Below are 14,404 nucleotides of genomic sequence, written 5' to 3' on the forward strand. Positions count from 1 at the left end.
TAAAAAAAAAGGAGCTTGGACTATAAATAGTGTGTTTATCCAGAGCTGTTTAAAATTACTTTAGCACAAACACTTTGTGAGACCGCTAACTTCAGCGATAGTCTCCACTGATGGCGCATTCTTGCCCCTGGCTGAAACGTTTAGTGTTGGCGCCGCAACCTCTTTTGTTCAAAGCCGTTTGATTTTCCATCTGAGTTACAGTAGCTCCATATATTTTAGCTGCTTTAGGTTTGCCCAGATCTATTCAGGCCCGGGACTTTATCGCGTGAATTTGATACTTAATTAAAAGGCGTTTAAAACATTTTTGTTTACATTTTATTGCACTTTTTTGATACCCTAGACAACACGGAACGTTTCTCGGCGCACAAGTTTCTGGCGTACAGATTATGGCAACGCACTGAGTGACAAGCAGAAGGCAGAGTATTAGTTGGGCTAGCAACTTACCTTTGCCAACAACAAACGTGATGGATGACGACGATAACACCGCCCCTCTTAGCTCAGTAGATGGGAAGGTTGCCACAAGAATTTGCATTCCACCACATTTATTTAAGCCTACAGTACCACCTAAATGTGAAACACGTAGCTAGTACAAGCACCAGTGCTAACAATAATGTCAATGTACCAACTACAAATATGCAACGTCAACAACTGAATAATCCATATGCGATTCAAATACGATTAATCACGATTAATTCATTACAAAGGCTATAATTACTTCTAATGAATTATTTTTTTTAATCATATCCCACCGCTAAGTTTTTTTATCGAGACAGAAACCAACCCTTGCCTCATGTCTTTGTCCCCGCCCTGCAGATAGTGTACGAGGTGGTCACCGACGGCTGGCTGACGTACGTGGAGGGCGTCTGCGTCATTTGGTTCACCATTGAGGTGATGCTGCGGGTCATCTTCTGCCCCGACAAGAACGAGTTCTTCCGCAGCGCCCTCAACATCATAGACTTCGTGGCCATCGTGCCCTTTTACCTGGAGGTGGCGCTGAGTGGCCTCTCCTCCAAAACAGCCAAAGACGTGCTCAGCTTCCTCCGCGTGGTGCGCTTCGTCCGAATCCTCCGTATCTTCAAGCTCACCCGCCACTTCGTCGGCCTGCGAGTCTTGGGCCACACCCTGCGGGCGAGCACCAACGAGTTCCTGCTGCTCATCATTTTCCTGGCGCTGGGCGTCCTCATATTTGCTACGATGATCTACTACGCCGAGCGCATCGGCGCCGATCCGGACGACCCTACCGCCGCCGCCCACACCAACTTCAAAAACATCCCCATCGGCTTCTGGTGGGCTGTGGTCACCATGACCACCCTGGGCTACGGCGACATGTACCCCGAGACTTGGTCTGGAATGCTGGTGGGCGCTCTGTGCGCCTTGGCTGGTGTGCTGACTATCGCCATGCCCGTGCCCGTCATTGTCAACAACTTTGGCATGTACTACTCCCTGGCTATGGCCAAGCAGAAGCTCCCCAAGAAGAGGAACAAGCACATCCCCAGAGCGCCGCAGCCGGGCAGCCCCAACTATTGCAAGCCGGATGCCTTGGCGATGGCGACCGCCTCACCGCACAGGCTGATGGGCAACGTGCTCGGGCCAGGCATGGTGGGATCGGGCAGTATGATGGGTACCGGAGACTGCCCCCTGGCGCAGGAGGAGATCATTGAGATCAACAGGGCAGGTGGGTGATTGAACTTTTTGAACTGCCTTGAGGGACACCACAAACACCTCTGGCGCACCACAGACCACTTCTGTCAGTCTAGCTAGCTCATCTTTCGCCAGCTGATAACTCAGTGGGCTGTTATTCTAAATAATGATAATAGTAATCAAATTAGCAAATCAGATCAACACTAAAAGCAAAAAGGACATAAGATGTAAGGAGGATGGGAACCACTGGAATTTGAATAACTGAGTTTTGAGGCTGGTTTTGAAGGGGGAGGGTAGTCAGTGTTGTTATTTGACCGATTATTGTGCATTGATCAGTATCCACATAAATATTTAACTAATTCATTAATATTTAATTTAACTGTTGCCTTGAATATAAATTGAATTGTGTCAGTGTCCTTAATCTGTACTTGACACTAAACACGTCGTCTTGAAAGTCCAATTTCCACATTTCTCCATTTTTCATCCATGCACAATTACTAATCAGAGTGGCTTTTTAGAGCTCCGGAAAACAGCATATTTGTGCCGTCCGCTCATGGTCTCCCACAAAAACATGCTCAGTGTTTGCATTCTGCTAAATACTGCTGCTCTTTCAGGCCTACCACATTTAGAAAAGTGAACAAAAGCGAGGCAACGATGGGACTCCGATCCTGGTGTCACTGACCTTGGAGAGGTATCAGTGCCGTATTGAAGCATTTTGTGTTGCCACAAAGGGCTGAGTTCCAAAACCCAAACTTTTCTGAAAAGTGGAGCAACCAAACACTGTAAAGGATTGACTTTTCCCATTTAAGCAGAGTTCACTGGCAGACTGGCAGAGATACACCATTGTTAGAACACATATTAGAAAATGGGGCTGCGCAAACGCAGTGACAAATAGCATCTGTAATAAACAAATACAGGTTAGAAATCCTTTTAAAATAATGAGGAAGGCATTTTTAAACATTCTTTTGCCTTGGATAAGAAACTGGTAGCAGTTGAGGAGTGGTGGTCATGTGACACTTGTATATGTGTATATGTTGGGTGGCTATGCCAGATATTTGTCAACTGGAAAGGGGGCCTCATCATTGTCGTTATAGAAAAACTGTCTCTTGCATTCTCATCAAACGAATAACCAGAGATCACATTTCAGGCACCAAAATGATGGGAGGTGTGTGTGTGTGTGTGTGTGTGTGTGTGTGTCTAACAGGTTTTGAAGCTGTAAATAACTTGCTGATGTCCTCGTTCTTCCAAGAGCAGAGTACACCAAAATAGATTTTAATTTACGATGAGATGAGAACGTACAAAAAAAGGACTCTCTCGACAGATTTGTCCCGGCCCGCTCGCCGCCAGACGCCGTTGCAGCCAAGACGGACACGTTCACATAATCCGAAATTGGGCCCCATGCAGATGAATAGTATTTTCCGCCTGTCAAATTATTAATCCCGGACCTCCCCGTCTCTGCTTAGGCGCCTTAAATGGACACGTCCGTCACGCGCGGATTTGATTGGAGAGCGTCCGTGCTTGCAAGGGCGGCAAAAAAAAAATTGTTTCCTGGAAGTGAGGGATGTTTTGAGGTCGGGTTTGGGGTTGGACATATCATGGTTCAGGTCGGGGTTAGTGCGGTGGCCGTGAGCTCATTTGAGATCGGCTTCCCGCCGGACTCGCCGACGGCACAATGATATGCAATCAAGCGCACGCATGTGCAAGCTCGCACAAACTCACACCGTCAACCGTTGTCCTCCCCCCCCCGTCTGGCTCTGCGCTTTAAGCCGCCGCCCCTCCCACGCCTGCTTTTTTTTTTTTTCATCATCATCGTAAAAGCCCCAAAACATCACTGTGGTGTTTGTTAGAACGCTATAGCTATGTTAGCAGGAGTGCTCACCTGGACAGAAAGCCAGTCGCAAACTACATTAGTGTAGCGAGTTTAAAGGCATTTAAGTACCCGGCAATTTTTGCATACATAATCACAAATGCTGGCCGCGCAGGAGTATTTTTCGCACACGGTACAAAACACATCAATCACCCGGAACGGCTGCGTTAAAGAACAACGTCGGCGACGGCAGCTGACCGAGCTCCTTCTCTGCGTCTGTCAGCGCCGAGGGTCATTTGACAAACGACACAAATTTGGAAAATATTCATCTTAAAGACAGCATGCGGCAATGTCTGCGCGTCTTTCCGTTGCTCCATCTTCCCAGAGGACGCGACAGCATTCTGACTCGTCCCTCATACATATTAAGGTTTGCAAGTCTTTTCAAAGTCCTCTCGCCCAGTGCGGAATTTACATTCGAGCTTTTTTCAGCCTTTCTATCGCAAAAATTCACCGAAGAGCTTTGATCTGAACGTTTTGCGTCCGTCCATTTTTCCTTTTTGGCATTATTTGCTTTATTTCTCACGCACGTCTCATCTCTGATTCTGAGTTGTGCGAAAATGCCGCTTCATTTTAGCATTTCTTACACCACAACAACATAAAAAGACCACTAGCGCTGGTTGCTATATTCATGAAAGGCGACGGGGGAAGAGTGCAGTCGTGGGTGTTTGTTTGTTTTGGGTTTGTTTTTTTTTTTCTAAAAGAGAGAAAAAAATGAGACTAGACTCAAGAGCCATCTCCAAAGAGAACGGCTTCAAGTGCGGCCATTGAGAAGATCATCGCTGCACTCTTGAAGCCGACCTCCAGTTTGACCTGACCTCCAGACTCGTTACCAGTTTATGATGCCATTTATGTTCCTCTCTGTCTGTCCCTCACTCTCTCTCTCTGTGTGCGTGTATGTGTGTTTGTGTGTGTGTGTGTGTGTGTGTGTGTGTGTGTGTGTGTGTGTGTGTGTGTCTCTGCTCGCTTGTGGATAAGTGTCTGCAACCTGTTCTGCCGCAGTGTGGCGGTCATGTGATCAGCCCCCGGGCAACGTTTCTTCACACTCCCCTCCCCCCTTATCATCCCCTTCTCCTCTCTTTTCTCCCCTCTAATTTTATTTCTTTACCTCCTAATCGCTTTTCTCTCACACGCTCCCCCCCCCCGCACTCGACACCGCATCGCTTCTCCTTCCCTTTCTTCAAATCCCTTCTCCTCGTCTTCCCTGGAGTCGCTCCCCATCACCTCCGCTCTTATCACCCTTTTCCATTTTTATTACTTTCATGCTTTTTACTGCTCCCGTTTTTCTCGATGCGCCCCCCCCCCCCCACCCAACCCCACCGCTACCCCTCCCCTCCTCGCTGACGACCATTAATCTTCTCTTCCTCGACTCCTTCTGAACTTCGCCTTCTCCCTTTCTCCACGACTCCTGCAATCTCCTTTCCTTTCCTTTCCCGTCCCCTTTTCTACTCCCCTATGCTTTTCCTTACGTCATTCGCTCCATCCAACCATCTTCCATCTCCTTTTATACATACATACATAAAATATATATGTGTATTTGTGTGTGTGTGTGTGTGTGTGTGTGTGTGTACATATATATACATATACATATACTATACATATACATATACGTGTGTATATATATATATATATATATATATATATATATATATATATATATATACATACATACACACATATGTATTTATCTTATACATATATAATGCATATTATGTATATATATATATATATATATATATATATACGTTCATACATATGTGTGTATGTATATATACATATATATATACACTTATATGTACGAATCAATATGTATCTTATATTTACATATATAAAATACATATTTATACATACCTAAATATATATATATGTAAATATATATATATATATATATATATATATATATATATATATACACACACACGTATATACATACATATACGCACACATATATGTATAAGATACATATATGTGTGTGTATATATATATAATACATATTTATACCTACTAAATCCTCCGTATCTTCAACTAAATATATATATACATGTTTATATATATATCTCCACATACATAAATAAATGAATAATAAATAAATACATACATACATACATACATACATACATACATACACAAATATACATACATACTGTATATACACACACATATATGTATCTTAACTGTCCATCATCCCAACACAATTCTCCAATGTCTTCCTTCTCCTCTCCCCCCACCTCCCCCTCCCCCTCTGCTCCAGACTCCAAGCAGAACGGCGACGCGGCGGCCAACGCGGCTGCCCTGGCCAACGAGGACTGCCCCACCATCGACCAGGTGCTCGGGGACGAGCGGAGCCCGGCCACAGGCGGCCTGGGGTCCACCGCCAGCCGCGAGCGCTACCCGCACGACCGGGCCTGCTTCCTGCTGAGCGCCGGAGAGTTCCAGCGCACGACAGACGGGAACGTCCGGAAAGGTAGGCGGGCAGGGGCGGGAAGATTGGAGGGCGAAGGCGGGGCCAGGAGAGGGGAGGAGGGGCGGGGCTTGAGTCACAGCGGCGGGCCGTCGCGAGATGCATGGCCCTGATTGGTGTGCGGGGAAAAAAATAGCGCGCGCCTCACACGTTCCGGCCGCACACGTAGACACACACACACACACACACACACACACACACACACACAAGGAAAATGTCATATTTTTACCGACTGGTGTCGCGTCCGCCTTCAAACTGTTGCGTACAGATATGAGAGAAACGCACACAAAAGCCACTGCAGAAAACTGGCACAAAGAAGACACACAAAACACAGACACAAAAGGGAAACCCGGAAGGTCATGTGACCAAAAGATCATTTTGTCCTTTGCGCAGGAAAAAAAAACAAAAAATTGGAAACAGCCAAGAAACATTTTTAAAGTCCCAGAGTATTTCAACACACACACACACACACACACACACACACACACTATGAGACAATTTGCATGCGCGGCAGTATTCTGGTGCTAAGGTGAAGGTCGCCCCCCCATCCCTTAGTATGACACAACCATGTGAAGAGTGGTTAATTGGTGCATTAATCAGAAACACATTGAAAGTGTGACATTTGACCGAGTGACAAATCGGCCGCCCTCTTTGACTCCCACGACAAACTGCGGTATTTGGTCACCTCGGTCGGAAATGAAACATTGAAAGTGGAATATTTACAGCTGTAAGTAGCAGGTGTAGTCGCCGCCTCCTCACATGGAGGACAGTCAGCGTCCTCACTGAGCTGTGATGTAAAAAGGGGCTGAATATTTTTTTTCTTTTTCTTTTAAAAAGCGGCTACCGCTAGCTAGCTAGCTAGAGTCCCGACGGCCCTGAACAGAATACGGCTCAATCTGAATGATCGTACCCCTCCTCCTCCTCCCGACCTAACTCCCTTCCGCACTCCCAGATGACGTATCAATGTCACGCAGCTGACATTGATGTTGGATCCGGCGGCTCCTCTCATCCCCACCTTCCACATTCCAACCGCACAGCTGTTGAAGAAGCACGGCCACCCTCCCTCCCCCCTTTACCCTCCCCCTACTCACTCTCGCTCTCTCCCTCCTCCCCCTCCTCCGCGTGCTTCTGTCCTGCATGTCTACTGCAGAGGTACTGCAGGGGGCTGCTGCTGCTACTGCTGTTGCCGCCGCTGCAGCAGCGCTGCCGACTCCGAAGCGGCAGCTCGCGAAATGCTCGATAGTGCGGCGGCAGGCGGGGGGGAAAAGCGGCGTCTACTCGCCGCCAGGCTCCTCGGCGAGGCACGCGAAGCCCGGCAGCGCTTTCCGATTTTCTTTACGGCAGCAGCTAAACATACTAAACATACAGAATATACGCTACCGTGCAAAAGTTTGGAGTCAGTGACTCATGTCTGCATTGGACTCACACATCATAACCAGTTTTGTGAGGTAAAAATGATCTCGAAGGCTCTGCGATCATTATGAGCGCACTAAAATCAGTCAGGATGTGCTGAACAAGTATGGGAACGTTTCATAGTGTTGAATGAAAACCATTTGCAATGTCAAATTAAAAGTGTGCAAAATCCTGTGTGAACGCAAACCAGAGTAGGCTGTTCTAAAGAGCTAATAATAATAATAATAATAATAACTTCAATTTATGTAGCTTTGTTGACTCTTTCATGGTTTAGCGCACACAACTAAGTGTGATTATAATACAAAGCTTTGTTTCAGAAATTTGGGGATTTTTTTTGGGGGGGGGGGGTATTTTAAAGCATTGAACTTCGGTAATGATGGCCGTATATTGCACAATTGGACACTCAAGGCAACAACTGCCATCCGTAATGTGTACAGCACATCCTGACTGATTCTCCTGCGCTGCTCATCTTCTTAGAGCATCCCGGCTGGTTATTTCATGAAGCTGGTTAAAATGTAGTTCAGTGCAGGAATGAGTCAGTCAGACCCCAAACTTTTGAAAATGAATGCATTTGTTTTCAGAGGTCGCGACATCTTCACAGACATCCGACGTGATCCGGTGCAGAAATGCCTCCGTGTTTATTCGTTAATACTGAAAATGATGTCTCTTGTTTTCCTCCTGGAGACATAAGAATCACAATCCACCGCGTTGCTCAGCGGCACTTTGAAATTCAGCAAAGCCCTGTTTTTATACTCACTAACAGCACTTTGTTGAAGGGGTGTTCTCCTGAGATTTGTTGACGTATTATCGGCGTATTATCACAGTCAACTATCCAGCCATTAAAGCGCATTTAAAGCTACACTTTAAAAAAAAAAAAAAGAAAAGAAAAAAAGAAAGGAAAAGTTTTTCTACCTTTAAACAACACTTACAGCTTTGTTGACTTGCTACGTCGACTCTGACAATCCTGACACAGCACCCCCAGCTGGCCTGGCATGCTAATCGCATACGTTTGGTTGCCTGCCCAGCACCCTCCCATGATGGTCCTTCCTTCTGGACTCCCCTGTGAGCGAGCGAGCTTCCCGCAACCAGGCAGGAGGCGCTGAGGCTGTGGTGTGAAGAGTGAAGGGTGTCACAGGTCAATAAAGAAGAAAAATACTCACACATAAAAGTGTTGTCTAAATGTAGAAAAACGACAGGAGTCTTGGTATGAAATAGACCTCTTCCGGGGTAAACATGCAGTGTTTTGAGTCTGATCGAACCGACAGGTCAGATCAGACGATTGACATCTCCTCTTTTTCACTAATCTTTTCCTAACTGCAACCTGTCTAACCCTTTACTCTCTCTCTCTCTCTCTCTCTCCCTCGTTCTCTTCTTTGTCATTTCTGCCCCCATTGACCTTTCACCCACCTCCTTCTTTCATTTTCTCCTCCGTCCCCTTTTCCTTTTTTTTTTTTATAATAACACCCATTTTCCCGTTGGCTTCCCTCACTTTCATCGGGCCTCCTGCTACCCCCCCTGACCCCCCCGACCTACTAAAACGAAAAACATTCATTTCTGACCTTTTGCACCCGTTACACCGCTTCACGCTTTCCGGGTGTTAATTCCCTGACCTATACACACATTCACTTTTGGACAACAACAACAAAAAAACAACAACTATCCGTATCACACACCGGGCCACAGACTGCTCAGAGTCCAGCAGTGTGACATCATCGCTAGGGGAGGAGTGGTTTAAGACAGACGGGCCTCTGCTCCGTCAGCAGCCCAGTGTGAACTCCAGCTCCTCCTGGATCAAATCCTAGAAATGCAAAGGTTAAGCTCAAAGTCCCCAACACACACGATTACTCGAAAACGTTTTGTATCGCATCAGGCTATTATGAGTAGTATTATTACATATCGTCCCAAAAAAAAAAAAAAAAAAATCAGAAAAATGAAAGTTAAAGGAAACGTGACGTAGCTACACGCGGACGTAAATCGCACAAAACAGAAAAAAAAAAACAGAACAGATGACGAGTTTATTGTTATCGCATGTAGAATTAATTGGACACGACGACGCGTCTTTGTTGATGCGCACCAGTCAAAGAAAGTTAAGGTTTGGCTAAATATGCACATAGTTGTGAAAAGCAAAGTGGGAAATCCAGCGTAGCGACGCCACGACACATGAACAGCAACATTCTGCCCACAAAACCCCAAAAACCCTGCCACAGAGCCCCACAGTGCGGCTGTTTTAAAATGATACAACCTACAATCACACACACACACAACAAACAAACACACACACACGCACACACACACACACAGTTTGATGCATGCAGGTTGCTTGCCATCGATAAGCTTCTGATTCGTTGAGCATCATATGTGTCAAACAAAAGTGTACTTCAAAAGTGTGTGTGTGTGTGTGTGTGTGTGTGGGTAAGTGTGCGTGCCTGCGCTTGTGCACTCACATAGACAACACGCAACGCCCGTCGAGGTTCATTCATCCACAGTGTGTTTAGACCACGCCGACGACAAAGTTCGCGTCCACGAAGCAACACGCGCTGGTTCATTTCGATCCCATTGGATTGCATTGGTGCTTTCGAAATAGAAATGATTCTTATGCAGACAAATATGGTGTTGTATTTGGGTCTCGGATATAAATGCACAATGGAATATGTATAGAATGTCAACTGAGGAGTTTTTTTCTCAGGCATTTTAAGGGGATAGTTTATCATTTTTGGTGCATTTGCCTTATTGCTATAATTCATATGGTCAAGATTGAGTGCATTCCTTTTAATTCTCTGTGCCTGTTTTGAGACTTAAAGCTGTCCAGTCCCCACAAAAGGAGGTTCACGGCACAGCCCAACCAGCTCTCAAAAACAACAGGCGCTGAGAATCGAAGGGAATGTGGCGGCTCACCTGACCGTAGGGATTATGGCAGTAGGCAAATTTTCCAAAATGTTGAACTACCCCCTTTAAGATGTTTTGTTTTTTGTGCCGATGTCTGATGGTAGCATCGGTGAAGGCTGAGTGGAAGACATATTTGCACCCCTGACCCCAATTGTTATTTTTTGAACAACATGACAATGCATCTGATTAACTCTTGTCTATGAGCTCCCCTACATAACTCTTCAGCCAAATTATATATATATATATATATATATATATATGTGCATATATGCTCCATCAAAGCCAAAATTGGACATAGAAAAACTCAAGTAAGGGGAAACTAGGGAAATAAACGGATCATCTCTCCAATAATCCATGACCAAGAAGCACTGTCACAACTAAGCTGTAATCTGACAAACACTCATTTCCTTACTTTCTGTGCTTGATTTTGTTTTTCCCGCTGGCAAACCTTACTATGCTTTTGGGAGCTAAATAACAAAGCCAATCAAAATGACCTCGGTGCTAACTGAAAAAAATAAAGTAGTAGTTTTATATAATCAAACAGAGCACAGTAAATGAGTATGAATGAGTTACACTGTGTTGTGTTGTGTTTTTTTTTTTTTGATCATTATTGCTCCTGAGAATGCTAATGCTACGTAATTTCAGCACACGCATGCAATTTCCCACTGTGACATAAATACAACACCATATGAGACGGGGGAGGGGGGGGGCTTTCAGTGCTACTGTCGGTTGACTGAAACCTACCTTCAAGGGTCTCCGCCAAACAAAATCCGCCCTCGCGGCGGCGCACACCGACACACTAAAACCACATTTCGCTCAAAAAAAAAAAACGAAACCCCGGTGTGTGCGGCTGCGAACGACGAGACGCGCGAAATCTGTGTGTGTTACCTTTTGCCCTGTGTGTGCTCGTGCGAGTGACCGAGAGAGCTGCCGACGTCCTTACACCTGCACTCTGCTCTAACCAACAGGGTGAAACAGGTTGTGGCGTCCGAATGGGTTGAGAGGTTAAACCAAAAAAAAAAAACTCACAGTGTGTGCTGTTGTTGCTGTTGCTGTTGTCGTTGTCGTTCTCTGTTCTCGATGTTGCTCTGTTGTGTCACTGTCTCCTTCCCCAGGTTGTGTCAGGTCATGCGTTTGTATGTTGCCCTCGTGTTGGTTTGTGTCACACTCTCCATTTTTTCTGTTTCTCTGTGTGTCCTTTCTATTTTTGTTTCTTGTTTTTGTTTTTTATTTGTGCGTTACCGTCCGTCCTTTTCTGTGTGGGTCTGTATCCTGTGTGTAGCTGTCTTCCCGTCTTCCTGCTCCTCCTCTTCCTCCTCCTTCTCCTCCTCTCACCCGGTCTCGTCTCACTCTGGTACTTACAGATAGGAGGGCGCCAAAAAGCGAAAGAGACTCTCATTGCCTGCTTTCCACAGTGATTTGTCTCGATTTGCGATTTGTTTATTCCCAAACTTTCCTCTACACGTAGGCCCAGATCCCATTCAACAGTGGCTATTAAAGTCTATTGAGGAACGTGTAATCTTATTTAGACTTAAAAAAAAAAAAAAAAAAAAAAAGAAATCCAAGATGTAATGGGGAAACGGTTAAAAAAAAAAAAACGTTTGTTTCCAGACGGGTGCCAGAGTGACGGCGAGCGCTGTGCGCTGGTTGTGCTCGGTGCCCCTCCAGGCCGAGTGAGAGCCGGCTTCCGATTTGTCACTTTATCGTTTTACCTCTGTCCTCTCCTCTGGAACTGAGCTCAGGTCAGTTTTTTTACAGCCCAGCCCACAGAGAGCGGCTGTAGCAGGCGTGACTTCTTAAACGCTTCATCGAGTGGACGCAGGCATTGCAATTAAAAGAAATGTACAAATTTATTTTTGTTGAAAATGAACATTTGACGCACTTTTTAAAGAGGCATTTGTGGCGCTTTTATTGGACACTACGACCTCTTTGTGAAGCTGGGCTGGAACGCTGACCTCTGGTAGTGCTGTAGCGGCGTGTAAAGCTGACAAAACTGCTAGCAGGGTTGTGATGAAAGCTAACCGGCAGACGCGCAGGGGGAAAGAAAGACAGAAAAAAAAAGCAACCGTAGAAATAAATCACAAACTCATCGGGGTAAGTATTAGAATCCCTTCTGAAGGACGAAACAATAATATAAGTGGTGGCACTGCTTGCTCTTTCCACGCTTTATAAGCTCTGTGACCACAGGAGGGGGAAAAAATCCGCCTCTTGGAGGAAAAAAAAAAAAGTTCTAATATTTTTCATTTATCTTTTTTAATATTATGTTTACATATATTCAAACTGGTTTGACTTAGGAACTACAGCCTTGCACATATCAAAAGGCTTCTGGACTTTTTTTGCTCTCTTCCAGTCCCTCTCTCACAGTCCTCTTTCTTTCCCCCTTGTTTTCTTGTGCACTATCAGAGCTCATACTGTACTCGGAGGGTATTTACCTCAGCTCCTTAATATGACTGCAGTCAATGCATCCCAATACCCATCACACAATCGGATCTGCGACGGGTGGAAAGAATGAAGGACTCAAGCTTCTCGGACGCATTCTGAAAAGGGCTGCGTTGTAACGCTCGTCCTGTTTTGCCATCTGTCTGAACTTTAGCTCATCTGTCTCTGTGCTGCCTTTGTGAATAAGTATTAAAAAAAAAAAAAAAAAATAGGGCAGGGGCGCAAGCGACTGATACCAAAATACCAACCAAGACCAAAATATCTCTGTGACAAAAGAACCTATTATTGGGAAATTCTTCAGCTTCCTGTTTTGCTTCGCCCCTGCCAGAGGGATGTTGTTGCCTGGTGTCTGGTCTTATGTTAATGCAACGCTTTGACCTTTTGGTGTTCCTGGCACAAGTCACAGGAGGTCAAACAACGTAGTCTCCTTCTTCTTTCATTGAAAACTTGTCTTATTTTATTAGCATCAAAGATTTATCTATCTAGCTAGCTATCGCTCTATCTAGCTAGCTAGCTAGCTCGCTGAAGCTTCCCGGACTTCCCGGAGCTAGCTAGCTAGCTAGCTTGCTCTTTCTGTCTGCCCATCTGTAGGTGTGTTTCCACAAATGTTGTTTGAGGTCACACTTGGAGGCTTTGCGTTGAAAACCACGGAAACTGCGACAATTCAAAGAAATTTTGACGAATTGACATCCACGTTTGCTTGAAGCCTCATCCTCAGTCGAGGGAAAATGGCTTTGTCGATCAAGTGCCAATGTTGGGGTCTGCGTATCATCGTTCACATCTCAACATCTGACACACTAGGGCAAAGATACGCTGGACAAAAGCCAAAAAGCAATTTGTTTATCTGCCAAGTAAAAACTAGCATGTTGCTAACTGCTAACATGCGTTGCCTTCTGGCACTGACTTGTCCAAACTTTACGTTACATTTGCTATCCATAAACGGAAACACACCTATCTATCTATCTATCTATCTATCGTTTTCCACATTACCACACAATATATCATGTCTCTGTTAAAAAATTCTGCTCTCACTTTCCTATGCTGTGAACATTCCCCCTCTATATCTGCCCCTTCCTTCCACTCCCTATTTATTTCTCCCAACTCTTTTCTCCCCTCTGTTGCTACGGAAACAATGAAAAGAGGGGGGGGGGGATTCTGGGACTTGCGGGACTGCAGCATTTTTGGGCCATGGCTTGGTGTTTGATTGCGCTATTGATCCATATCAATGCAGCGCGCTGCGTCCCACCAAACCCCACTGGCGCCTCACGTCCAGCAAAACCCAGCACAACACACCTGCGATGTGAATCACACACCCTTAGTTTGACAAATTCCCAGAAACCCTGCATGTGTATGTTTCCATTAACATTAGTTAAAGTAACGTAAAAAAATCACAGATGGTGGCCAGTGTCTGCTTAGAAAAAAAAAAAAGCATTGTTCTGTGATGGTAATACAGTCACGTTTAATGCAAACATATCGGAAGATGTCGCTATATGATACACTAAAATTCCACAGAGCCCCGGCATGAAACATCAGGACCAATTTGTATAGACGGAAACACAACACCGCAGTCTCACCGCAACTCTGCGGTGAAAACAGATCGGCCCCCGATTTATTGCGAAATTGTTGTGCGTGTGTTGGCGGTCAAAACACATTGATTTTGTAAGGAAATACGGCGCGCACACACAAAACCGCACCGTTTA

The 14,404-nt window shown here is 45.3% G+C and overlaps 1 protein-coding gene across 5 annotated transcripts in view; it reads left to right on the forward strand.

The window, feature by feature from the left end:
• The window catches only part of LOC142892214 (voltage-gated potassium channel KCNC1-like), a 59,498-nt gene that overhangs the window by 26,922 nt on the left and 18,172 nt on the right, over positions 1–14,404 (forward strand). For all 5 annotated transcript variants that reach the window (XR_012927391.1, XR_012927392.1, XM_076032206.1 and 2 more), the window contains exons 3-4: positions 814–1,675; positions 5,757–5,969. Coding sequence is in view for 3 of the 5 variants with exons in the window: in XM_076032206.1 (XP_075888321.1) it covers positions 814–1,675; positions 5,757–5,969 (1,075 nt within the window). In the remaining 2 variants the exon portion in view is untranslated. The remainder of the gene's footprint in view (positions 1–813; positions 1,676–5,756; positions 5,970–14,404) is intronic.

The sequence above is a fragment of the Nelusetta ayraudi genome, unplaced genomic scaffold, assembly GCF_046127955.1.
Source record: "Nelusetta ayraudi isolate G7.1 ecotype Tasmania unplaced genomic scaffold, CSIRO-AGI_Nayr_v1 ptg000034l, whole genome shotgun sequence".
Taxonomy (NCBI): domain Eukaryota; kingdom Metazoa; phylum Chordata; class Actinopteri; order Tetraodontiformes; family Monacanthidae; genus Nelusetta; species Nelusetta ayraudi.